The 26,289-nt window shown below is 39.1% G+C and overlaps 1 protein-coding gene across 1 annotated transcript; it reads left to right on the top strand.

The window, feature by feature from the left end:
* The first annotated feature begins 619 nt into the window (after positions 1-619).
* On the top strand, positions 620-23,988 carry LOC148700030 (uncharacterized). The gene is made up of 3 exons (XM_088710663.2): positions 620-1,030; positions 1,137-1,172; positions 22,411-23,988. The coding sequence occupies exons 1-3, from the start codon at positions 1,007-1,009 to the stop codon at positions 23,734-23,736; spliced, it is 1,386 nt and encodes a 461-aa protein (XP_088566789.2). The 5' UTR covers positions 620-1,006; the 3' UTR covers positions 23,737-23,988.
* Positions 23,989-26,289: the final 2,301 nt, after the last annotated feature.

The raw sequence follows: 26,289 nt of genomic DNA, 5'->3' as shown, positions 1-26,289 counted from the left end.
AGGTGGAGTATCGTGCTACTGCATGGTAGTTCAACAGTCAACTGGCATAAGGAGGTCATTTTGTAATTTAGTTCAGAACATCAACTATATTATTTCTTTTCATTGTGATTAACGAGAGTATGCTATCTGTTTGGCTAGGAATCTAGTATTTCATGTAAGGACAAAGCATATCAACGTAATATCTTCACTTCATCAGAGAAGAGATTGAATTGATTCCGGTCTCTACAAAGAATCAGTTGGCAGATATCTTCAGCAAAGGATGAGCAATCGAGCAATTTAAAACTATAGGTGAGAAGCCTGTAGTTGTTGGCAGGAAGTTAATAATAGGCGGAGGTTTTGAAGCCAAACCCAACTATGAGATTATTGACGACTTCATATTCTCATACCGACGGCTTCATATTCTCACGTCGCCAAGAGGAAATATTGAAGTCATTACTATTTCCCATACAATTAAATATTTTTGTGGAGTGGTTTCGTTCAAGTATGCTGGCATAGGATAGTAAAAAAAGGATCTTAGATTTAGCGAACCCAAGCTTTGTGTTATTTGGAACTTGACTTGTGGAGTCAATGGGTTGGTAGATAGTTTTGAATAAAACATCATTTTCATTCGGAAAGAGATGAGAGGCTTTTTGGGGGCTTCAGAGGTGTCAAAGAGAGCCAAGCCTCCGCTTGAAATTCCTTTTTGCAGTTTCTTCATCTTTCCAACTTTTTTACTTTCTTTCACTCTTTTTCAAGCATTGTTTTTGTGCTCTCTTGAGGATTTTGAGCTGCATGCCATATTTTCTGCATAGAGAACATGACGTTCTACCGGACAAAGAAAAAAGAAAAAAAGAAGGGAAAACCGAGTAAAAGGAGTGGATGCCAATAATTGCTAGACCCAGTCCACTCCGGTCAAGTCTCCTCAGTCTAGCCGCCTTCATTAACCAGGAGAAATAGGCTCCTTTTAACACCACTGCTCCTGCCCGGCCTCAAAACACGAAGAATTAAGAGAAACCATCTCTGTAAGATGGATCAACAACAAGGTCTTATGGTTAGTGTTCTGGAACCATTATTCTGTCATATTCCTACACCTCCTTGCTTTTCTTCTGAAATATGATATGGAAATTGCATGGTCTAATTCACTAGCTTCTTTCCAGGAGCGGCCAAATTATCATTCCCATGTACCATCCGAGGTAGAGTGCATTCTGCGAACCATCTCTATTAATGTCCATATTATTTTACATTACTGTTCTTTTAGGTTTTCTTCAGTTCCTTTTTCATGTTTCTCAATGTTTCATTCCTAAGTAATTGAACTTAATTTCGCTTCTTCGTTGCATCTATCCGAACTCAGGTTTTGCATTGAGTTTTATTAGTGCAAAAGTCTGTTACTTTCGTAATGTCCTGAATTCCCTACGTTACCTAAGAAAAGAAATGAGATAACAAATAAAATGGCCCTATCAGTTTTTGAAAAACACATTATGTTTACAAGTTGTTTTCAGTTGATTTTCACATATTTTGCTGGTGGTAGCATATTTAAATTAATTTCTAAGAACATGAGAACCAGATGTGCTATAAAAATTACATGGAGAGAAGGATATATACCTTGAGTTTCTTGTTGGGAGGATATCCGGGATTCTTTATAAATAGGGGCTAAATAGAGTCAGTCATATTCTTCAAAGTATGAAAAACTTGAAAAAAGGTGTACCAAAAAAAAAAGGACAAACAATTGTAGAAAGGCATGAGTCTACATACTCCGCCCCAGGATCTTATAAGCTGAAAAACAAAATCTAGTGAATCTAGGACAAGCAAAGATCTTCAATAATATTGGAGGCCCTTCCAAGCCTGAGCATTATTTAGTTTCACTACAAAATAATTGATATCTCCCGGCGCTATATTTCGTCTATACCGACGCTTTTAAGCGTCGGCGCAATTCTCACCCACGCTCCCCAAAGCGTGGCTCCGACGTCGGGCAGGTGGGCGTGGGTCCGGTTTTTGCCGACGCTAAGAGAAAGCGTCGGCAAAAACAGGACTTTTCCGACGCTAATGAAAGCGTCGCGAAAATACTCAACGCCGACGCTATATAAAGCGTCGGCGTTAGCAACCTGTTTTTTAAAAAAAAATTAAAAAAGAAAGAGGGGAACCAGGGCATGGCGCTCGCCGGCCTGGAAGGAGAGCTGATGGAGGAGGAGGGGATCAAGAAGAAGAGCATGGGAAGAAGAACATACCCAGAGAACAGCAACCATGTCAGAGTCAGAGAGCGTCTCCTCCTTCTCCAAATCCAGCAGCACATCCACGAAGTCCCCATCCTCATTCAGAACACCTCTGTCGATCCTCCTCCTCCTGTGCTCCTCTACGATCTTTCCCACAAACACATTAACTCTTTCAACCAATCCCCTGCACCTCTTTCTCACTCCTTGGAGATCCATCCACCCCAACAGAGGCAAGTGGTCACTCCAGTTGAATACCCCAAGAAGCTCATACCCTTCTTTCGCCAGTCCTTCCAGTTCCAGCCCTTCCCCCTTCCCAAAATCGAATATTTTTCCGAAAACGCTCATCATAACGTTGTTTAAAGACCCGAAATGCAGCACCCGCTTCACCTCCACCACTCCATCGGTCCTCATCAGAGCCTTTATCTCCTCCACCATCTGCGCCCCGATCGCAAGCCGGTTTCCGCCGAAGGCGGCGACTCCCTGGGGCTGAACAAATGGGTGGCGGAGATTCTCCTCAGATTCCTCCAGTACTCGCCGAAGGGCGCGAAGCCCATGGCACGGTGGAAGAGGAGCTCGTAACACCCCACGCTAAAGAGTAGCAGAAAGAAGAACGGAGAAGCCCAAAGGTGCAGTAGATAAAGAAAAGGGGAGAACGGGTGGGGTCTCCGGTGTGGGATTAAAAGAAGAACGTCGGCGGATGGTGGCGTGGGCGGATGGAGCGGCAGAAAAAGGAGGGATCGGGGGAGCGGCTGGGTGAAGAAGGAGGGATCGGGGGAGTTGGGCCCCTTTTGGCCTCCGACGACGCTTTAAAGCGTCGTCGTCTCTAAGATCGGGACAGCGCCTGGCTGAAGGAGGGATCGGGGGATTGGGCCCCTTTTGGCCTCCGACGACGCTTTAAAGCGTCGTCGTATCTTTTGGCCTCTGACGACGCTTTAAAGCGTCGTCGTCTCTAAATTTCACCCGACGCTATCAAAAAGCGTCGTCGAGTTTCGACCCCCGCTCGGAATTCGCCGACGCTTTTTGATAGCGTCGGCGGGGAAGAGTCGGCAAAACAATAATTTTTTGTAGTGTTTCACCGGGGCTGCTAAATAGTCGTAGCTCAGATAGTTGGCATCACTCTCTAGATTGGTTCTGGCAATGATGAACTGCATGTATCTGGACTCTCTTTATTAGTTAACTTATGTTTCCATTTTATTTGATTTTTATGTTATGTTTGCCGAGCCATCTCTTTACTGATTAAAGATGAGTGTCTTCTATCGTTACAGTATAATCTGTAGCATTGCAAGGTTCTTCTAATTTGTTCATTTATTTATATATATATATCTTTTTTCTGTTAGCGAGTTTGTTAAGTACTACTTTTTAGATAAAGAGTGCAGCCCCGTTCAACTCCCCAAATGCTGCAGACTATGGTTTATTTGGATCTTGCCCTGGTTTTTTGTGGGAAATAGCTGGGAGCAGCATATCATTGCCTGTTATGAGATGCTACTTCCCACTTGTCCCTGCTTCTTTTGTTGCCGATTATGTTTAGATCTAAGATGCTACAATGGGATCAATTGACTTAGGTCAATTACTAAATGATTATTTTGTCTTACGAGTATTCCTTTCATATTTGGATCTCAGAAATATTTTGGATAGTTGCACGCGGCTTTGACAGAGTAAAGATTCCCCTTCTCTTCTCAAGCACCACCCTCATATCCTCAGTTTCTGAATATAAGAGTTAAAGTACACCGAGGACCTTAAATATTCTGGATAGTTGCACGCGGCTTTGACAGAGTCAAGATTCCCTAATCTTCTCAAGCACCACCCTCATATCCTCGGTTTCGGAATATAAGAGTTGAAGTACACCGAGGACCTAGTCTTTGGGGTAAAGCCCGAATCATTAGCTTGTTTCCCAGTTTTTATTCAACCAAATTTTTGGAATTATAAGGGACAAGCTAGAGTTTAAAAATAATCCTGTACTTATCTAAAATAATCATCTCCATCGAAAAAAATAATCATTTCTTTGGCTTGTAGGGCTGTTGGTTTTTAGTTGACTTTTACCTGTTAAGGGACTCATCCTCCGAACTTCTCTTGTATTTCTAGGACATCTGCTCTATAAAACGATCAATATTGATGGTTTTGTCATAGGCTCATTTTGGTCAAAGAGTTAGGAGGAAAAAGTAGCGAGAACAATAACAAGTATCAGATATCATTATTATTTTTATTTGGTGAATAAGGATGTTTATTTGGATGTTAATTTTATATTTATATTTATTTAAACAGATATGGATACATAATAGATATTGATAATAGATATATAAATATTGATATAAGTCAGATGGTTAAACTTTATGACCACTAAATCAAAGATATCACTGAATAGAAGGTAAATTAAGTGAATGGTTATCTATCATAAAAAGAATTGGATACTCAGATATAGATTGGATATTTGTCTATCGAAATTTATATCTATTTTTCTTTGATGGATATTGATATAAATCCATTATTGGATAAATTCAGATTGGATCAAACTACAACTAGGCCAATTAATTAATGTTGAAGTTAAGTGATGACCATGATATATATATATATATATATATATATATATATATATATACACAGAGAGAGGGAGAGCTAGACTTGGCTATACTCGAGTGGATCTCCACTCAGATCTAGTCAGGTTTAGATAAATGATCGGAGTCCTATATTGATGATCTGAGTGTTGGATATGATGTACTACATCTAGGTTACTTATATACCAAATATCATATGATTTGGAGATGCTTGGCATACGCATCAAATGGTTCAAAAGTAAACTGTCTAAATAATACTAAATTATATATATTTTTTGATCACTTGATGCATATGCTAGAAATCTCCAAGGTACATAACTTTTTTTAATATGTAACCAGTTTAAAAGTAGTAGATCATATCTAATAGCTCAGATCATCGATATAAGACTTTCATTGTCCAACATAGTTCTATCCAAATTTGAGTGGAGATCTAGAGTGTAGCCAAATCCAGCTATATGGCAAGATGCCATTTTACCAAGTCAGTTCTAATACAGCAACGAGATCACCAATTACAATCAGTGGTGAAAAGGATTGCGGTCTCTCTATTACTGGTGCTTGGTTACTGGTTTCAATTGGGCTATGCGATCTACACTTTCTATGGCGAACCTTAATAATGAAGGCTTCTCCCGCTAGCTTCGGGTCATATCTTTTGTGCCAAAGAACAATTGATCATCTTTCATGACATCATCTATTAAATTGCGACCCACACAAGTCTCAAAGCACTCCAAACTTCCTCATTCATCAACTTGCATATATCTCAAAGCAATGGTTGCGCGATCCATTGGTGGATTTGCACAAAGTAAGGTGAATCCTTCTTTCATACGTAAGACACAACCTCTGCCCTCTCTTCGCTAGGTTGATTGGAAAAGAAAAAAAAATCTTTTTCCTTCTCTACTCCACCTCATCAGATCCCCTCCACCCTCCTCTCTACCACTGCCATTGCCACCGCGGCATATCTACATATCCACCTATCTTACCCTCCACTTCTTCATCTTTGTGCATTCCACCTTCCTCCTCTCTCATCTCCCTCCACTCTATATCTTCTTTTCCTCTAAAAGAAAGAGAACGAAAGAATTCTAACCTCTTTCCTTGGCACATCTTAGCCATGCTCCGACTCCCCTAAGGAGCCCTAGCTCTCTTCTTCTCATCATCAAAACCCTAACCTATCCTAATCTCGAATTCAATCTTAAAAAAAAGGAGAAACTCTGAGGCCTGGGGAAGCATTGGCACTTGGGCTCTCAACACCGAGCAGAGGCAGAGAACAAGAAGGTGGTGGCCGAGGAGACCTCCACCCTCCACCACTGCCATCTGCAACACCGTCCTCACTAGTGATCCTACCCAAAGTTACCTCAGCCTAATGGAGGAGGCCTCCTCCACCAATCCTGATAAGAAGAAGCCCGTCACCATTCCCCACACTCGGGTCACCCATGGTGAGATTCTCCACCTTCCAACTAGTTGTTGGGGTTATGGCAGAGGCATAGGCAGCGGAGGCAGCCATGGAGGTTCTCCGGCTGCAAACCTAACAATGGGGATGGACATGCATGAACGGGAGAAGGATAAGATAGATGGTGATACACCTCACAGCCAACATATGCTGACAAGCAAGGTAACCAATGGAAGGTCGCCACTTGACTGCAGTTTGACAATTTAAAGCTTGCCACATGGCTGACCTAAAGGGCATGTGGAGAGTCCACCATATCTCAAACTTTCTCCATAGCTGGCAACAACTCAACTGTATCGCTAACTATTTCTTAACAAATGTGGTACCCAAGCAAATTCTACTACTAAAAAATATGGAAGAGATTTACAGACAAGATACGTAGTTTGTTTTCTTATCCACTAGTGTATAGCCCCAAACTACTCGGTGATGGGCTTCTGTTCTCGCCTATAATATTGTATTTCTAGGGTTCGTCCAGGTAAGCTATCTTTCAAGTCTCTTAAGCTGCCTCTCTGCCTCTCTCAGGCCTTCTTTTGTTCTCTAAAAGTTTTGACTTAGGCATTGGAGGACCCCCACCGGACATGTTTAGTTGGGTATACTCTTTTTTTTTTCTATTTTAGGTCAGAGCTAGAAACAGAGCACCATCCGAAGTCGTTCCTCTTCTATCTAATGCCAACTCATGGGTGCTTGACGTTGGGACTATCATCAGTCAAGCACAATATCGGAGCATAATCGTGAAAGCAGGCAATGATCTCATATGATCTCTCTGATCCGGATGGTAGATGAGCCAGAATCTCCAACGATTCCCCACCAACTTGGCATCCAGGTCAAACTGGTTCCCAGTAGTAATAGATTGAAGCTAGAGGAAGGGCCTTGATCCCATCATTAAAGGTTTGATTGGTCAAGCTAATGACACAAAGCCATGAAATCAAGGAGAACCTAGGCAACTATTGCAATCGTCAGGCATGACGCAATCCTAAAGTCCGATGGTATTTTAAAATAGCCGTCTAGTCGTCCGGAACCTACATCATACATTGTTACCACCAGCAGCAACAACTGTAGTTGCAGCAACTGCCATAGCAGACTTGTGCCTATTAGGAGGATTTGGTGTAGTCGAGTCACCATTCCTATCCTCAAAGTCCAGGATGGGCCCAACATACTCACTCGCCCATGAAGCTTAGTGAGAAGGAGGCGGCGTGGGTCCTTGAGTTTGTAGTCTTGGGAGGGATCGACACCAGAATATTCATCCCACCACCATTCGGAGGGGATCTCCATAAGGAAGGTCGACCTCGATGTAGATTCAACGAGATGGACCGATATCTTAAGGTTTTAAGAGGTTGTAATCCCGAGCTTGAGGATGAAGTTGGCTTCACAACTGACACTTCATTCTCGACAAAGATCATGGAGGAATCTCTTTCTCCATAGTTCAAGGTGTCTTAGTTGAATATCTACAATAGGACTATCGACCCCTTAGACTAACTAGAATTTTTTAGAGCCCTCATGATGCTCTAGGGGGATATTGACTTAATACTTTGCTGAGCCTTTCCAGCTACTCTCCAAAAGGTAGCTCGGGTGTGGTAGACTGAGCTGCAGCAGAACTTGATACATTCCTTCGAGTAGTTTAGCTAACTATTCATGGCACACTCCATCAGCAACTGCCAATAGAGAAAGAGGTCGGAGTACCTATTCACCATCAAGCAACATGATGGAGAGTCTCTCCATAACTATATCAATCGATTTAACATGGCGGCTTGGAAGTGGGTGGCCAAAATCACTCGATTATATTATCTACTTTGAAGCACGGGCTGAAGACCTCTCAATTTCTCTTCTCCATTGAAAAAAGGTTCATGAGAAGTCATTCAAAGCTTCTTGCCCAAGTTGAGAAGTATGTAAATGCAAAAGAGTTGGTTAGAGAAGAAGAACATGCATGGAGGTAACTCACTAGCCCTTGTTTTTTTTCGAAACTAGTTTAGCACATGTTCCATTACATTCTTATTTTTTAGATAATGGGACATCTATTCATATTACTAATTCTTTTTGGAGATTCATAAACAAGCAGAGGGAAAGTAAGGATCAAGTCAATGTGTTTGTAGAAAATTGAGTTAGAGTTCAAAGCTTATTGGATTTACTCTTGTCTTAGATAACACTATTTATGTACCATCCATGAGGCAAAATTTAATTTCTTTTTCTAAACTTGATTCTAGTGCTTTTAGATTTACTTTTGATAATGGAAAGTTGGAACTATTTTTTGGCTCTAAATTTGTTGGTGGACGTCTTTTATGTGGTGGTTTATATTGCCTTAACATTACCTCTAGGAATCAATTCTATTCCATGTATGTATATGGTATTATCTCTAAAAAACAATTGGCCAAGGATAGATCCTCTATGTTGTGGCATAAGAGATTTGGTCACATTTGTAAAGAGAGGATTCAAAGGTTAATGGATGATGGAACTCTGCCTTTACTCGACTTAATTGACTTTCACACTTATTTTGACTATCTTATGGGCAAATTTACCAAAACTAAAAGAAATGAGTCCACACATAGTAATGAACTTTTAGAAGTTATTTATATAGACATTATGGACTCCTAAGTCCTGTTATTTATGTTAGTAGGTATTTCATCACTTTCCATGATCATATTTCTCGCTATAGGTTAAGTCTACCTCTAAAGAAAAATTTGAAGCATTTGATAAGTTTAAGATCTTTAAAACTGAGGTTGAAAAGCAGTGTGGGAAGATAATTAAGATAGTGAGATCTGATTAAGGTGGTGAATATTATGGTCGATATAGTAAATTTAGCCAAGTGGGACCATTTGCGATATACTTGCAGGAGTGTGAGATAGTTGCTCAATACACCAAACCTGAAACTCCTAAGAAAAATGGTGTTCTAAGAGGCATAACTGCACTCTTAAAGATATGGTTAGAAGCATAAAAAGTGGATGCAATTTACTAGGATATCTTTAGGATGAGGTCCTAAAGACCACTATTTATATCTTGATTAGGGGTCCTAGTAAAGCAGTTTCCACAACACCTTTTGAGTCATGGGTTGGTAGGAAATCTAGTATTAATTACTTTCATGTTTGGGTTGCCATGCAAAGGTCAAGATTTATAATCCATCAGAAAATAAGTCTGGACCTAGAACTACTCGTTATTTCATTGGCTATGCAGATAATTTTAAAGGATATAGGTTCTACTAACTTAAGGCACAAAGATTATTGAGTCTATCCATGCCAAATTTTTAGAGTCCGATATAGATGATTGCAGATGCTCTCATACTAAAGATATGATATTAGAGGAAAGACAGGTTATTGTTCCTATTCTCATTGTCGAAGAAAATATCATATTTCATCCTATCGAAAGGACAATGAGAGAGCAGTAACAGACAAGTGAATCTATTATAGCACCTCCACAACGAGTTAATGAAATACTAGTAAGGAGATCACTTAGAGAAAAGAGACCTACTATTCTTAACAACTATGTGGTTTATTTAGGTAAGAATGACTATGACATTAGTCATGTGGTTGATCTAGTCTCATATGATCAGGCTATTGCATGTTTTCAGTTAGATAAGTGGCTTGAAGCTATGGATGATGAGGTGCAGTCATAATTAATAATGAAGTATGAGATCTAATAGAATTACTTGAGAAATTTATGCCTACAAGGTATAAATGGGTATTTAAAATCAAGAAAGATTCTAATGGTAATATTAAATGCTACAAGGCTAGATTGGTTGCAAAAGAGTTCACACAAAATGAGGGCATAAATTGCAATAAGAACTTTTCTTTGGTCTCTTGTTACGATTCTTTTAAAATAATTATAGCACTGGTAGCCCATTTTGACCTAGTGCTTCATCAGATGGATGTTAATACATCTTTTCTGAATGGTCATGTTCAAGAAGAACTCTACATGAATTGACCAGAAGGTTTTGTTGAGAGTGGAAAGGAACATATGGTATGCAGACTTAAGAAATCCATCTATAATCTTAAGCAGACATTGAGGCAATGGTATATTAAATTTTGATGATATTATGAGTTCTCTTGGATTGAAGCAAAATAAAGTGGATCAATGGATGTACCTTAAGGTCAGTGGAAGTAAATTTATCTTTCTTGTCTTACATGTGAATAATGTTTTGCTTGCTAGTAAAGACTCTGGGTTATTGCATGAGACTAAACATATGCTATCTAAGGTCTTTGATATGAAAAATTTTGGAGAAGATTCATTTGTACTTGGGATTGAGATTCACAAGGATAGAGCCCGTGGTGTATTGGGGTTATCTTAGAGCTTACATAGATCGTATATTAAATAGATTTCTGCATAATTGCAAACTTGAAGATGTACCTCTGGTCAATGGAGATAAATTCAGCAGAAGCCAGTGTCCTAAAAAAGATATAGAAAGAGAATCCATAAAAAATATGTCATATTCTATTGTTGTAGGTAGTTTAATGTATGCACAAATCTACACCAAACTGGATATAGCATATGCTGTTAGTGTACTTTGCATATATATGGCAAATCTGAGTATGGAGCATTGCGAGGCACTTAAAAAGGTTATGAGATAATTACATAAAATCAAAAATTTTATGCTAGCTTATAGAAGGTTTGATCATCTTGAGATAACTGTCTAATTTTGTTGGTTACATCGATGATATGAAATCCACTTCTAGTTATATTTTTATAATGGTTGGAGGGACTATTTCTTAAAAAAGTATAAAACAAACTCTTATGGTAGTGGTCGAAGTGATCCATGTTTAGCCTGGCGATCTTCCAAAATTAGCGCTCCTACTATTTAGGGGATTTAGCTCCAGCTAAATCAAAATTAAAAATAAGAAAAATGCTTGCTTCCCCACCTCATGGATGAATTGTTTGGATTTACTTGAAGATGGTTTTTGACCATTCTCTTCCTAGTTATTGGATTTAAACAAACCACTTTCCCTTCTCCAACATCTAAATATATTGGTAGAGCTGCTCCTGACCATCCTCATTTGTTGATGATGGTGATGATGATGGCAATAGCGATGGTGACTTCCCTTCGATCTTAATCTTAGTCAATCAGTCAGTAGTACCAAGAGCAAGAGCTTGGTCTATCAAGAGTAGCATCGACTTTTCTTATCATCATTACAAACTTGTTGCAGGCGTTAACGTATCACTTCACCTAGGCTGCAGTTGCAAGGTCTATGTTACCTTATATTTTGGAGGCATTGATCATAAACTCCTTCTCGTCCTTTACAAGATGCTAAATCCTCTATCGCATGTAGAAGCTTGCATCTTGATCTCAAAGGAAAGGGCTTATAAGGATAACCTGACAAACACCCAAACAAATACTTTGCAAGTTACCTCATCAATGTACCTCTCAATTATGGCAAATTGGAAGGCACACGACTTAGCGATCTTCAACTCAACATTCTTCTGAAACCACTCGAGAATATAAAGATGCATATCAGGCTTGGTCTGCAACTCTGGCTTCTGAACCAGACTTTCAAGTATGAGGTTCTTCTGGCTTCAAGGATCTATAATAGCTTTGATGATGCTCTACGTCACTTGGATGATCAAGTGGTAGAGTTCCTCTCATGCTTCTAGGTCTAGCTTAGTTTCGGTCTCAGGTTTCCTAGTCATCAAGCTCAACATTGCATCTGCTTGCTCAATCTCAGGCACTTACTCAACCTCTATTATATTGTGGATCATCTTTCTTTTCTTTTTCAAATCCTCTTCCTTTGACTTTTTCTTTTTCCGCTACAACTCGGTGTAAATTTTCGAACACTTTTTCTTGGTGTGTACTCTATTGTTATAGTGCTTGCAATAATTTTTTTGAGCTGTGTTGATACGATTTGTACTTTTCTCTCCTTCATGGCTTGGATTTTTGATGCCTTTTCTAACCTTACCGCACCTCTTGCCTTCCCTTGGCATATTCTTCTTTTTGATTTTCATGGTCTCTATGATGCTTTCACTAATGTCTTCAACTTTAAAGAGCTTCAGATTTTTTCAAATACTCTAATGGATACCTCCAACATAATGCATGAAGACTACATAATCATCGATAGAGATCCCGAGTGACATTACTTGCTTGTGGAACTTGATGGTGTAATTCTAGATAGATTAATCATACTTCTATTGCAAGTATTGCCACTTGACCCATCGATCTTCCTCATGACTGATTAGATAGAATTGCTTCTTCATTGGGCCCTTGAATTTGCTCTATGTTAGGCTAGAGACATTATTGTTCCTCATGTATGAATTCCACCAGGTAAGGACATGACTAAAAAGCTTGAGGTAGATGAAAGCTACCTTCTAGATGCTGATATATCCATAGATAGTGAAATAGGTCTCTAACTAGTCTAGCTAGTTATCCAGTTTTTCTGCATCGACAGATCCTTCATATACAAAGATCTTGATTCGAGTTTTGACTTCAAAATGCTGAAAAAGAGGATTTAGAGTGCTCGTAGGTTGCTCATCCTCCTTGTTGGATGGTAAATCTTCATCTCCAGATCTGGGAGATAGCTTCACAATAAGAGTTGTTTATGCTTGCACTTGAGCTAAAGGCATCACCAATCAAGACACGATCTTAGTGAGAAAGGCATTTTTCTCTAATTGTGTGAAGTCTCTAATTGTGTGAGACATCTCTTTGTTTCATCATCAACTGAGGTAGAGCTAGTAGTTATACTCGTCTTTGTCCTTTAATGTACTTTTAGCATGGATAGCCCTTTTTCTATCTTCTTGTATTGCTCATACATCTAGAGCATTAACTAAGGCCCCACCAAATATAAAGGATCAAAGTTTTGATACCAACTTGATCCGATCAAGGAGAATGAAGAAATTTCCCAATATGTTCAACTCAAATCTCTCAAAAAGAAATTGAATAAGGTGGAAAAATTGCAAAAGTAGGATTTATATCTCTTTTTTTCATTGATGAACATAAACTGAGGTACTAGCCTCTATTTATAATGGTGAGTTCCATCCTTGCATAATTCTGATCGAATTTCTCTTCTAGTTTTAATAGAATTTATTTTTCTAAAATAGATATGACTAGTAGAAATAAACTTGAAAAAGCTAAAATTTGGAAGATATACCTAGGTAAAGTCTTTCTTGAGAAGAAAACTTTTGGTTGGACCACCCATTTCAAAATCCAGATGATGAAATTTGAGCTTGATTGCTAAAGGCATGGCCCTTTTTAGGGGGTGGTATGTTGAAGAACTCGAAAAGTTACCCAATGTCAAAAAGAAAAGATTATCTCAGTTGAGCATCATATAACCCATGTATAGCCTACAAAAGTTTGGATCATGAATCGACTTGTCGATGTGTCAGATCTCTGTCCTAGACTCTGTCCAATCCTATTCATAGTGACCGAAGTAGACCACAATGAGTGGTGATCCTACTGGATCAAGGCTCTCCTTATTTAGGAGATTTATCTTCTGCTAAATCAAAATTAAAGATGAAAAAATGCTAGCTCTTCACCTTACAACTGAATATCATACTTTATGAATATTCTATGATCGTTGATAGAGATTCTGAGTGAGATTGCTTGCTTATGAAATATAGTGGTATAATTCTTGACAGATTGATCATACTTTTATGGCAGATACTGCCACTTGATCTATTTATCATCCTCATGACCGATTGGATAGAATTGTTCCTTGATTTGATCCTAAAATTTGCTCCACATCAGGCTAGAGATATGGTTGTTCCTCATGTATGAATCCACCATGTAAGGGTGTGGTTGAAAAGCTTGACATGGGTGAAATCTACTTTCTAGATACTGGTGTATATGGAGATAGTGAAATAGGTTTCTAATTAGCCTAGCTAATTATCCAGCTTCTCCACATCGACAACTCCATCATATATCAGAATCTCAATTCGAGCTGCAACTTTGCAAGGCTGAAGAGGAGGATTTGGGGTGATTGCAGGTTGCTCATTCTCCTTGCTAGATGGTAGATCTTCATCTCCAAACATAGGAGACAACTTTACCATTGGAGTTGCTAATGCTTTTATGAAGGCATCGCCAATCGAAAAATAATCTCAGTGAGTTGGGAAATCTTCTTCTCTAGTTGTATAAGCAGTTCATTAATCTCATCATCCATCAAAGAAACTTAGAGGCCATACTCGTCTTTATCCTTCGATATACTTATAGAACATATTGCTCTTCTCCTATCCGCTTGTATTGCTCACATATCTATACCATAAACTAAGACCCTCACAGATGTAGAGGATTGAAGTTTTGATACCAACTTGATCCAATTGGAGAGAAGAAAAAAATTCCCTCAACCTATACTCGAATCACTCAAAGGAAAGTTGGAACAAGGTTGAAAATTTGTGACAGTAGGGTTTACATCCTCTTTTCTTTCATTGATAAATATAAAATCGAGATACATGATCTTTATTTTTAATGGTGAGGTCCACCCTTGCAAAATTCAAGTTGGATTCCTCTCCTACTTCTAAAAAGACTCATTTTTCTAAATAGATGTGATTGGTATTGGTGACCTAAAGAATTGATTTGATGATTAAAGATCAATTAAATATGTTACTAACAATTGTGTGTTCTTGAAAAAATTAGATTCATTTTCATAGAAAACTTGAGACAATTGAAAGCTTGGAGAAGCATGGAGAAGCCTAGGAGAACAAATCTTAAGTTTGGAGAAGAATTTGAAGCGTTTCAGGAGCTTTTGCAGTAGAGAAGCAGACTCTAGGTTCATAAGACTCAATCCCTAGATGTCCCACAAGACAAAACAAAAGAATGCAATTTTGAAGGACTTTAGAAGTCGATCCCAGAACCAAGAGTTGATCTTTGCACTCCAGGAGTCCACCCTAGCATGTAGGAGTCGACCCTAGCATGCTGGAGTCAACATTACACAATATTAGGTGTTCACTCCAGCTTGACAAAAGTCAACTCTAAAACTACCACAGGGTGAAATAAAAGACATATTTTCTGAAACACCTGAGTGAACTCTAATCAAGCAGGAGTCGGCCCCAAGTGATCAAGAGTCGACTCCAATAGACCAAAAGTCGACCGTAGGATAGCCACAGGGAGAAGATAGAAGACTGCATTTTCGACACACTTCAAGAGTTGACTCCAGTAGTAGAGATGTCAACCCTTGAGGTCAAAGAGTCGATTCTAGTAGACTAGGAGTCAACCCCTATATGCTAACAAGCCATAATGACTAGTTTTCGAACACAAGCATAGTGCATTAAATGGCTTCTTCGATCCTTCTTTATGATATAAAAGCCATAATGACTCTCTAATGGACTCCAATAGTCAAGAAGCCTTCTTCGATCCTTCTTTATGATATAAAAGCCTTAAGAATTATTTGGGAACCAACTCTTACATGCTTATCATTGGAAAACATTCAATGCAAGAGCAACTACCATCTCCTAGAGCATTAACTTAACAATCCAAGCCGGAAGAAGTTTTAAGAGTACACTTCAAGCTTCCCACCACATTCAAAAGGAGCTGAAAAAGGATTTATCTTGCTCACTATAAGGAGTATTTTTTTTTTGTAACATTTTCTTTCTTTTATTTCTTGATTTATGTGATAAATTTTAAGGGGATATTGAAACTTAGGAAAAGGCCAGACCGTGTCATGAACAGATAGATTGTACAAGCTTGGGGATAAGATTGGGGATTTGGTTGTCAGTGGGGAATCGACATAATGTGTAACCATTAAAAACGATTAGTGGATTAAATTCTCAAGGAGGGAACCTTGGGGAGAAGACATAGAAGCTGGGTTTGGCTTCGAGGCTTTATAAATCTCCTGTGTTTTGTGTGTGCTTGCCATTCTTTTCTATTTGTTGGTCTTCTTGATATGCATATTTGATACTATTTTTCTTTTCATTGGTGTTTTAGCATCATAGTGACTGTGTAATTGTTCACTTCACTATTTTACTGCACATTTTGTTTCTGCTACACATCTTGCAAAAAAATTTCAAACAAAACCCAATGCACCCAACTCTTGGGTTGCATATTTGGGCAACAAATAGAACTAAATTTAAAAAGCTAAAATTATAGAAGAAGTAGATCCCAACCGCAATATCAACTTTGCTTTCTCTTACTCCATCTGATTTTTCTTGGATTGGAAGATATGTCCAGCCAAATTCTTTGTCGAAATTTTTTTTTTTTCGATTTGACCAGCTCATTTAAGGATACAAATGATGAAATTTTAGCCTAATCATTAGAGACACAACTTCCCTTAGATGGTAGCATAACATTATAGAGCTTAAAAGGTTACCTGATTAAAAAAAAAAAAATCATCTCTATCGGGTTTGGTATGACCAAGTTATGGCCTCCGAAAGTTTTGGTTATGATTCAATTTTTGGATATGGTGGATCTTGCTCCTGGATGTCAATGATCCACTTGCCTTGCTTCCACATATAGCTTCTTGGTAGAGCTACACCTTGCTTTCCTCCCTTGTTCATAACAATGATGATGATGGCAATGGCGATAACGACTTTCCCTTGATCTCGATCTTAGTCAATTGGTCAATGAAGCCAAAGGGCAAGAGCTTGGTCTATCAAGAGTTGCATTAGCTTGTCATATTATCATCAACAATTTGTTGTAGGCATTAACAAGTTGCTTCATCCGGGTTGTGGTTGCAAGGCCTATTTTACCTTGTGTTTTGGAGGCATTGATCATAAACTCCTTTCTATCCTTTACAAGATTATACTTTCTCTACCACATGTAGAAGCTTATATCTTGGTCTCAAAGGTATAGGCTCCTAAGGATGATCCAGCAAAAACCTAAAGAAGCTATTTCGCAAGTTATATCATTAATGTACCTATCAATTATGGCAAATTTGAAGGTACATTGCTTAGCGATCTTCAACTCGATGTCCTTTCAAATCCATCCAAGGGGATAGAGATACATATGAGGCTTAATTTGCAACCTGAGCTTCTAAACTTGACTTTCAGATATGCGTTTACTTCAATGGTCTACAATAGCTTCGATCTACAACTGACAAAGAAAGAAAAAACTGCTAGCTATGCTACTGGCTCTGCAGGATCCGTTGGGTATCAAACTGCTTGCTTCGGTGATCCGATTGGTCATGAACATCGTAAGGTGCTGCTCTTCGCGAATCCCAACATACCCCAGGTTGGGATAGGTAGGCCCACCATTTCACTTTCACTTAGGCCCGGGCCAAGAAAGCAATTCAGCCCCGTCCATAGAAAGGTCTTTTGGTGTAGACCCTTCCCAAGCAAAACCAATCTCTTAGTGGCTCGCTAGCCAGCCATGGCGATGCTCTACTTTATCTGATTAAGTGGAAGAGTGTCACGCCCCAAATCCGGATCATAACACGGCCGTGCTATTGCAATCTTATGCACACAATAACACGAAGCCACTTAAAATTTCATAATAAAAATAAATAGTTTCATTTACTAATATCATAACATTATTCATGAAGTTGGAACAGTACAGAGCTTCTAAAATTTAATTATTACATAACATTTTTAGTTACCCCAACCCTGAATAACACCAAGCTCCCTGCTCCTAGTAGTCTTATTCATCTGTAGAAAAAAAAAAGATGAAAAGATATGAGCTACACAGCTCAGTAAGTAACCAAGTACTATCTTATTGGATCAAGTAGAATTATGCCAATGCAGTGATTAAAAAGCCAACAGTTGTAGCAAAAATAAAACATTTTATAGATGATATACACAAATCAGGTCATAAAGCAATGCATGTTTCATCCATGAAAGTTCATAATCATGATAATGCAAGTCATATAGAAATATTGTCATTTATCCATACTTTATAAAATATACTCTCAGACGGATGTGATGCTATGGTCACTATAATCCCGTGACAGGGCCTGTTAATCTTAGTCGACTAATTCTGTTATTCGTTACCAACTTTAATCCGTTGGCAGAGGGTCTGTTATTCTTTGAATGCTAGCTTCAGGATGTCGATTAACCTCTATTTCTAGAGGTAGTCATAGCTATCTGAGAGTTCATAAATCATATTCTTTTTTTTATAAATCATAATCATCATAAATAGGTTGGTTCCTCTCGCACCTCTAGGTTTGCCTTAGTTGCAGTCTCAGGTCTCCTCTCTATCAAGCTCAAGTTTGCATTTGCTTGCTTAACTTCAAATAGTTCTTCAACCTCCTTCACATTGAGGACTACCTTTTCTTTCTTCTTAGAATCCTCATCCTTCGATTTCTTTCTCTTTGACTTCAACTCTGGTTGAAGCTTCCAATACTTCTCTTTGGTGTGTCCTCTGCTGTTACAATAATCATAATAATTTTTCTATATCGTGCTGACATGTTTTGTACTTTGCTTTCCTTCATGGCTTGGATTTTTACCACCTTTCTCGAACTTATCGCCCCTCTTTCCTTCCCTTGGCTGATTCTTCTGTTCAATTTATATCTTTACGCTAGCTTTGTTGATATCTTCAACTTTGAAGAGCTTCATCTTCTTTTGAATAATCTCGTGGAGATCTCTGATATACTTCATGAAGACTGCATGATCATCGATGAAGATCCTGAGGGAGATTAGTTGTTTGTGAAACTTGGTGGGGTAACCATGGACATACTGATCATATTTTCGTTGCAGGTACAACCACTTGATCCACCTATCTTCTTCATAGTCAATTGGATAGAATTACTTCTTGATCAGGCTCTCGAATTTGCTCCACGTTAGGATAGAGACATCGTTATTCCTCATATATGATTTCGGCAAGGTAAGGATATGGTTGAAAAGCTTGAGGAAGGTAAAAGATATCTTCTTTGTATCGATAATTCCATTGTATACAAAGATCTTTATTTGAGCTTCAACTTTGAAATGTTGAAGAAGAGGACCTAGAGTGCCCGTAAGTTGCTCATCCTTATCGCTGGATGGTAGATCTTCATCTCTAGATGTGGGAGGTAGCTTCCAAAAGGAGTTGTTGGTGCTTGTACTGAAGGCATCACCTATCGAAATATGATTTTGGTGAGTTGGGTATCCTCTAGTTGTATGAGATATCTCTGTCTCATCATCTATTGACGTAGAACTAGCAGACATACTTATCTTCATCCTTTGATGTACGTTTAGCATGGATATCCTTTCTCCAACTTGCTTGCTTTGCTTGTGTGTCTAGACCATAAACTAAGGCATCCACATATGTAGAAGATCGAAGCTCTAATACTAACTTGATCCAATCAGAAAGAAGGAAGAATTTTTTCAACTCGCTAAATCCGAATCTATCAAAAAAAATAGAATAAAGTACAAAAATTTCAAAAGTCAAGTTCACATCCCCTTTTTTTCATTGCCAAATATACAACTGAGGTACATCATCTCTATTTATAATAGTGACTCCACTCTTGTACAAGTTGAGTTGGATTCCTTTCCTAGTTCTAATAGAATTTATTTTTCTAAAATAGATATGACTTATAGAAATAAATTCAAAAAAGCTAAAATTCTACAGAAGGTATATCTCGACTCTTACATCACTTCATCTTCTATCACTCTACTTGATTCTTCTTAGATTGGGAGGTATGTGTAATCAAAGTCTTTTTCGAAGAGGAAACTTTCAGTATGATCAAGTTATTTCTGGATCCAAATAATGGAATTTCGGCTTGATCACTAAGGGCACGATCTTCTTTGTGTTTTGGAGGTATTGATCATAAACTCCTTTCCATCCTTTATAAGATGAATCTTTCTTTACCGCCTGTAGAAGGCTACATGTCGATCCCAAAGGTATGGGCTTCCAAGAATGAATTGGCAAACTTTTATAGGAATAACTTGGCAAGTTATCGCATCAATGTAGCTCTCAATGATCATAAATTTGAAGATACATTGCTTAATGATCCTCCACTCAATGTCTTTCTGAATCTACCCAAGATAATAGTGATGTGGATGAGGCTTGGTCTATAATTCTAGGTTATGAATCAACCTTTTAGATGTAAGGCTTTTCTAACTTCCAAGATTTACAATAGCTTGGATAATGCTCTGCTTTTCATAGATCTTCAAGTGGAAGAGTTCCTCTCATGCCTCTAGGACAGCCTCTATTGTGGTCTCAGGTTTTCTCACCATTAAGCTCATCCTAACATCAGCTTGCTCAAACTCAAACAGTTCCTCAACCTCTGTCATATTGAGGATCGTGTTTTCTTTCTCAATAGAATCCTTATCCTTTAACTTCTTCCATTTTGGCTACAACTCGAGATGAAGCTTCCAATACTTCTCCTTAGTATGTCCTTTGATATTACAGTAGTCACAATAATTTTTCAAAGTTGTGTTGATATACTTCATACTTTACTCCCCTTTATGGTCTGGATTTTTTCCATCTTTCTTGAACTTATCACCCTTCTCACCTTTCATTGGATGGTTCTTCTCTTCGTTCGTCATAATCTTTATTCTACTTTGGCTAATGTCTTCAACTTTGAAGAGCTTTATCTCCTTTTTGATACTTAGGCCCTCGAATTTGCTCCACATCAGGCTAGAGACGTCATTGTTCCTCATGTATGGATTTCACCAAGTAAGGGTATGGATGGAAATCTTGAGGTAAGCAAAAGTTATCTTCTAGATGCTAATGTATCCGTAGATAGTAGAATAGGTCTCGAACTAGTCTAGCTAGTAATCCAGTTTCTCTACATTGACAACTCCATTGTATATAGGGATCTTGATAGCTTAGACTTTAAAAAGCTGAAGAGGAAGATTTAGAGTACTCGCAAGTTGCTCATTCTTCTCACTAGATAATGGATCTTTGTCTTTAGATGTAGAAGATATCTTCAGAACAGGAGTTGCTAGTACTTATGTTGAAGGAATTGCCAGTTGGAACTTGATTTTGGTGAGTTAGGAAATCATTTTCACTAGTTGTCTGAGACATCTTTTCATCATCCATCAATGTAAAACTAGTAGCCATACTCGCCTTCGTCCAAACTTTTAGCATGGATATCCCTTCTCTTGTCTGCTTGTATTGATTGTATATTTGAACCATAAATTAAGACCCCCTACAGATGTAGAGCACTAAAGCTCTGCTACCAACTTGATTCGATCAGGAAGAATGAAGAAATCTCTCAACCCGTTCAGCTCAAATCTCTTAAAAAAAAGTTGGAACAAAGTGAAAAAATTGCGACAGTAGGGTTTACATCTTCTTTTCTTTTATTGATAAACATAAAAGAGTGGTATATGGCCTCTATTTATAATGGTGAGGTCTACCCTCGTACAATTCGTGTCAAATCCTCTCCTACTTCTAACAGGATTTACTATTCTAAAATAGACATGATTAGTAGAAATAAATTTGAAAAGATAAAATTCTACAAAAGGTAGATCTTGACTCCTGCATCAACTTCGCATTCTATCACTTTATCTGATTCTTCTTAGATTTAGAGATATATCTGGTCAAAATCTTTTCCAAAAGAAAAACTTTCAATTTGGCCAGTCCGTTTCAGGATCCAAATAATAAAATTTGGGCCTAATTGCTAAAGATACGGCTCTTCTTAGAGGGTGACACCAGGCTGTAGAGCTCGAAAAGTTACCTATTTTTTTTAAAAAAATGATCATCTAAATTGTGCATCATATGTCGCAGTTATCGTTTCTGAAAATTTGGCATGCAATTCGACTCTTAGATATGACAAATCTTGCTCTTGGATCTTGTCTAGTCCTATTCGTAGTGGCCGAAGTCATCCCTATTGAGTATTGTGATCCGTGTTAGAAACTTAAATTCTATCAAATTATTTATTCTTGCAGAAATACTTGTGTAAGTATATGGTATAGTATGGAAGCATGTACATGCTTATTTCAGATATGTGAATTGCGGGACCAAGCTTGTCCTTGCTTTGTTTTAGGTCACTTTTACCAAACCAAGCTCAAACTAACATAAGGACAAGCAAATAAGGGTGGCAACCATGACTTGACCTGGTAACCTGACAAGAAACCAACCAATGACAACAAGGGCTATACATATTAAGCGGCTACACTTGCTTTTAAATCGATCAGGTTTAGTTTTATAATTCTAAGACAATTAGACTTTAATAAGTAGGTTAAATTAAACTGATCCGTTCGTGATTTGTTTATCCTCATCATATATCAGGTTAACAAGTCACTGCAAAGATGACTTGATCTAACCTGATCTATTCTCTTAAGCATGTCACATGGGTGGGATCAAAATGAATCAGGTTTTGACATGTGTAGGTTTGGCACTTGCCTCATCCCGACCCTTTCTCACCCTTACAAATCGGTGTTGCATGCCCATATAACCCTAACTCTAACGAGTATCTAACAAGCTTTCTTTTACGTGCAATATCTAACTGGCTTTTCTTTTTTCGTCCAGGCACAAGGTAGTAGAATTGCCACCCACGGAAGCAACCTAACTTACAGGGGCACACGAACTTTGGACCATAGGATACAAATCCGGCCGGACGCCCATGGACCAGAGCCAACTCCAAATCAGCCGCCTCGTGGCGACTTGGAAAGAGAACCGCGGCCTGGAGCCAAATTGAAGCGAGTATCAGGCTACTCCCAGTGTGTGATGACCAACATCTTTTCAATAGTGGTGGCATACTATACTGCACGTAAAGATATAACTCAACACGCCGAAAACCTCTCTGTGATCGTCTGCGGCAGCCTCGTCTTCACCACTTTCCTCACTGATCTCATCTTGATGCTGCTTACCTCCTGCTTGCTGACATTCCGACGCATCAGCGAATTCCAGTATATGGCTGCCACAACCCTCATCTACGTTTCCAACGTTCTCTTAATGCTGACCTCAGTTGGTCTCTTAGTTCTCTTGGACAAAAGCTATGCGTTTCTTGCCGTCTTTCTACTTCCAATCATCGCAATCCTCGGTATTCTCTTCTGCAAAGAAATTCAAACTGCGCAGGACCAACGATCTACCGGTCACGAAAATAATGAAACGGAGTTGAAGCAATTCTTTGACTTATCGGCTTCGGTAACTTTTCTCACTTTCACGGGAATGATAGGTACAATTTTCTTCTACTTCAAAAAGTTTGCTGAAAAAACTGGCCGTCTCGGTGTTACGGTCTCCGAATCCTTTATCTTCTTCACCATCATCTTTGGGCTTCTATCCATGCTGCTTACCACGGTTCCACCTTCATTTAGTCAGCCGAGAGCCCGAGAACGCCTGATCAGCGTCATCGGAGCCCTTGGGTACGTTCTGTTTGGCTTGCAAACACTGACAGGGTTTGAGGTCGCTGCTGGATTTGTGGAGGGGTTCGTCGTGCTAGCTTTCTTTCCGGATTTTGTGGTGGCTGTGCTCTGGTTTGGCAAGGAATTCTTCGATGAACGCCGGGGTAATGAAGAAACAGGTGGCGAAGAGAGAGGTGATAATGACCAGACCCAGACCTTCGCAAACCCCGTCACGAGCTTCATTTTCACGGTGTTGATGACTGCGTATTCGATTTATCGGGGAGATCAGGACTACAGCTTCCATCTCAGGAGCTGCATGTTATTTATCTTCTCAGCCTTCATGTCCAGCCTCAGCTGGATGATGCTGACACTCAAGCCTCCAAAAAGAGAGAGCTTGGTGATGGCTGCAAACATCTTAACTCGTTTTACTGTTGGATTGCTGGTAGTGGCAACGTTGGATGTTACATTCTTTGCAGTTCTGGCCACTCCAAAATTTTATTTAAATCTCTAGAGTTTCAGCATATCAACCAGACATGAAAACCAAAGAGAGCATATTTGTGCTGAAGCTTTAAAGGAAGGAGCATATCACCTAAATTTATTTGCCAAGCAAAATAAATGTCTTCATTAATAGAATCATGTATAAGTAAATAAGGAGAAGAGTTTGTTGATGCTTTGAGTCAGAATACAATTCCTCTGTTTGTAAGATTTTATAGTGATAACTGATATTAATAGGTATTATTGGGAGAATTATTGGACACCTCAACCTTAGGCCAAACCAACCCCTTTGACCTCGGACATGAACCGAGGAGAATAACTTCGGCCCCATCCGAGCAGCCAATCAATCGAGATGATTGACTTCAGTCCCGACCGATATGGAGCCATCAACGAGAAGAACAATCAACGTGCGCTTACAAGGACTGACAGTCCTAACAACTAACAGCTTTGGCAGCCCGCAGTCATGGTAGCACTACGGCCTGCCCCCCACCAAAGCTGCCTACCGCCCGCGAACTAGCACCCACACTCGTCCATACTACAGGACGTTACTTAGTCATTATTGCATGCTAAGTTAGGTTAAGTAAGGATCAAATAGGCTCCCTATATAAAGGGACAGCCCAGAAGACCTTTAGTACATGATATATCACTCACATAGACTATACTCTGCTGAAATCTTTTTCTTTCACACTGTTGTCTCGTTATTCTGACTTACGCATTGGAAGATCCACCGTCGAAAACTCTCTGGCAAGTGAATTTCTTGCAGGCCATCTTCATATGAGATCCATCCCCCACACCTCGGCCAGCCCACTTGAGTCGCCTCCAGCCAACCCCAAAATCATCTGAGTTGTACTTCCACTTTGGTTCAGATTTTGTAGCAACAGACTAGTGCTAGAGGAAGGGTCACCCCCTAGCTATATTAATATCAATCGAAGGAAGAGACAACCGACAAGAAGATGCGAAGAGCCTGTGGCACATTGTGTGCTTCGCAACACCGCGCTCCGACGTCCCAAGGTTGTTACAGAGTCTGCAACCTGCTTTGTCGGAACAACTTGTTGCACCTATGGACAATGAATAGTTCAACCTACTCACTCAATAGGTGTAGGTGCTAACCACGATGATTAAAGGCCTGCATCAGAAGTGGCGCGATCGGACCCAGTCTGATCGGAATGCAGCCAACCTGACCACCATTCTCAGTTGCTAGCGCACGAAATGTGTCTGGCCAGCTACCGCTCTCAAGGCCAGGACTCAGAGTGGTCCCCCTAGAGTCGACACACCCAGCAGAGCAGTCTTGATCAGAAAGAAAAGCAGAATGCTCCAAGCCCTCTTTTCGATGAAGATTCCACTCCGACCCTATCGCCTCCTCGTCGTATTGAGCCCCCATCCTGACAGGATGCCGACCTTGATTGAAGAATCGAGAAAATGGGCCAGCAGATTTGGGCCCTTAGAGGGTTTCAAGGGCAAACAATGACCTCAACACCTCCTTGAGGCCCCTTTCACCAAGTGGATCATAGAGAAACCCCCTTGGGAACAGAGTATCAAGTTGCTAACAGTTACAAAAATATTTTGCTTTCTAACTTGTTCGTCATGTCTATATAGAGCCTATAATATTTTTCCAACTTAAGAACTTTATCTTAATTTTATTGTAATCGAGAAACATTGAAAGATTCTAAATATTCTAGAGTAAAAATTTTAATTTTGTTGTCACTAGCCTCTTTGAATGGATATACCTAGAGCTTTTAATTTCTTCAACTTCCACATCAAACATAGGTGTATATTTGAATTGAAGAAATAAGCACTACGGCGTGGTACCAGTATGGAGAATTTGTTGGGCTGTATAGGAGCTAGATCAATTGATCTACCTGGTTTGATTGGAAAATTTGTTGGGTTTAACTTGTACACTAGACCCACTTTATCCTTTCATAATCTGACAAATTAGGAGTTTCAATATCATTTCTTAGTCATAAAATTTGACTTTGATTCGAAATCTTAAATTTAAGAACTATCTTGTTTTCTCTTGAAGGTTGGCCCTTACACACACAAATGTGCCTGCAAATTTGAAAGCCTAAATTGTTCCAGTACTAGTTCAGGCTTCTATTTTGAACGCTTTAGGAGCTCTAATTGTGCCTTTTCCATTTTGCATTTCAGCTTGATTAATAAATCTTTAGCCTAATAGATGGGGTCCAGTGCATCAAATCCTCTCATCAAACAAGCAATGTGAGCTCACTGAGGCCATGGATCAATTGGGGCTTGGTGCATCATATATGGAGAAATCAGGACACGCCAAGCACACTATCGGTTGAGTGCATAGATAGTAGATTTGAGATTCATATTTAAGTAAAAAGTACGGTGAAAGGAACCCAAGAGAATATCTATATGTCAAGTTTTAGATATATTAAGGCTTACACTAATTGGAAGACTAAGAAATTCATGTTGTAAGAGAAACACACTCTCCATCACTATAAGTGAGATAAACCAAGAGATACACACTCTCCATCAATATGCAACAGATTGCTTCATGTTATATGGATCCATTCAGGTTTTTCAAACTTTTGTGGACTAATAAGACTTT

Source organism: Phoenix dactylifera, chromosome 14 (assembly GCF_051530095.1).
Source record: "Phoenix dactylifera cultivar Ajwa chromosome 14, Ajwa_hap1_PhDact_Kaust_v1.1, whole genome shotgun sequence".
In the NCBI taxonomy this organism is placed as follows: domain Eukaryota; kingdom Viridiplantae; phylum Streptophyta; class Magnoliopsida; order Arecales; family Arecaceae; genus Phoenix; species Phoenix dactylifera.
The sequence above is the reverse complement of the archived record's forward strand: the minus strand, read 5'-3'. Positions and strand labels throughout refer to the sequence as shown.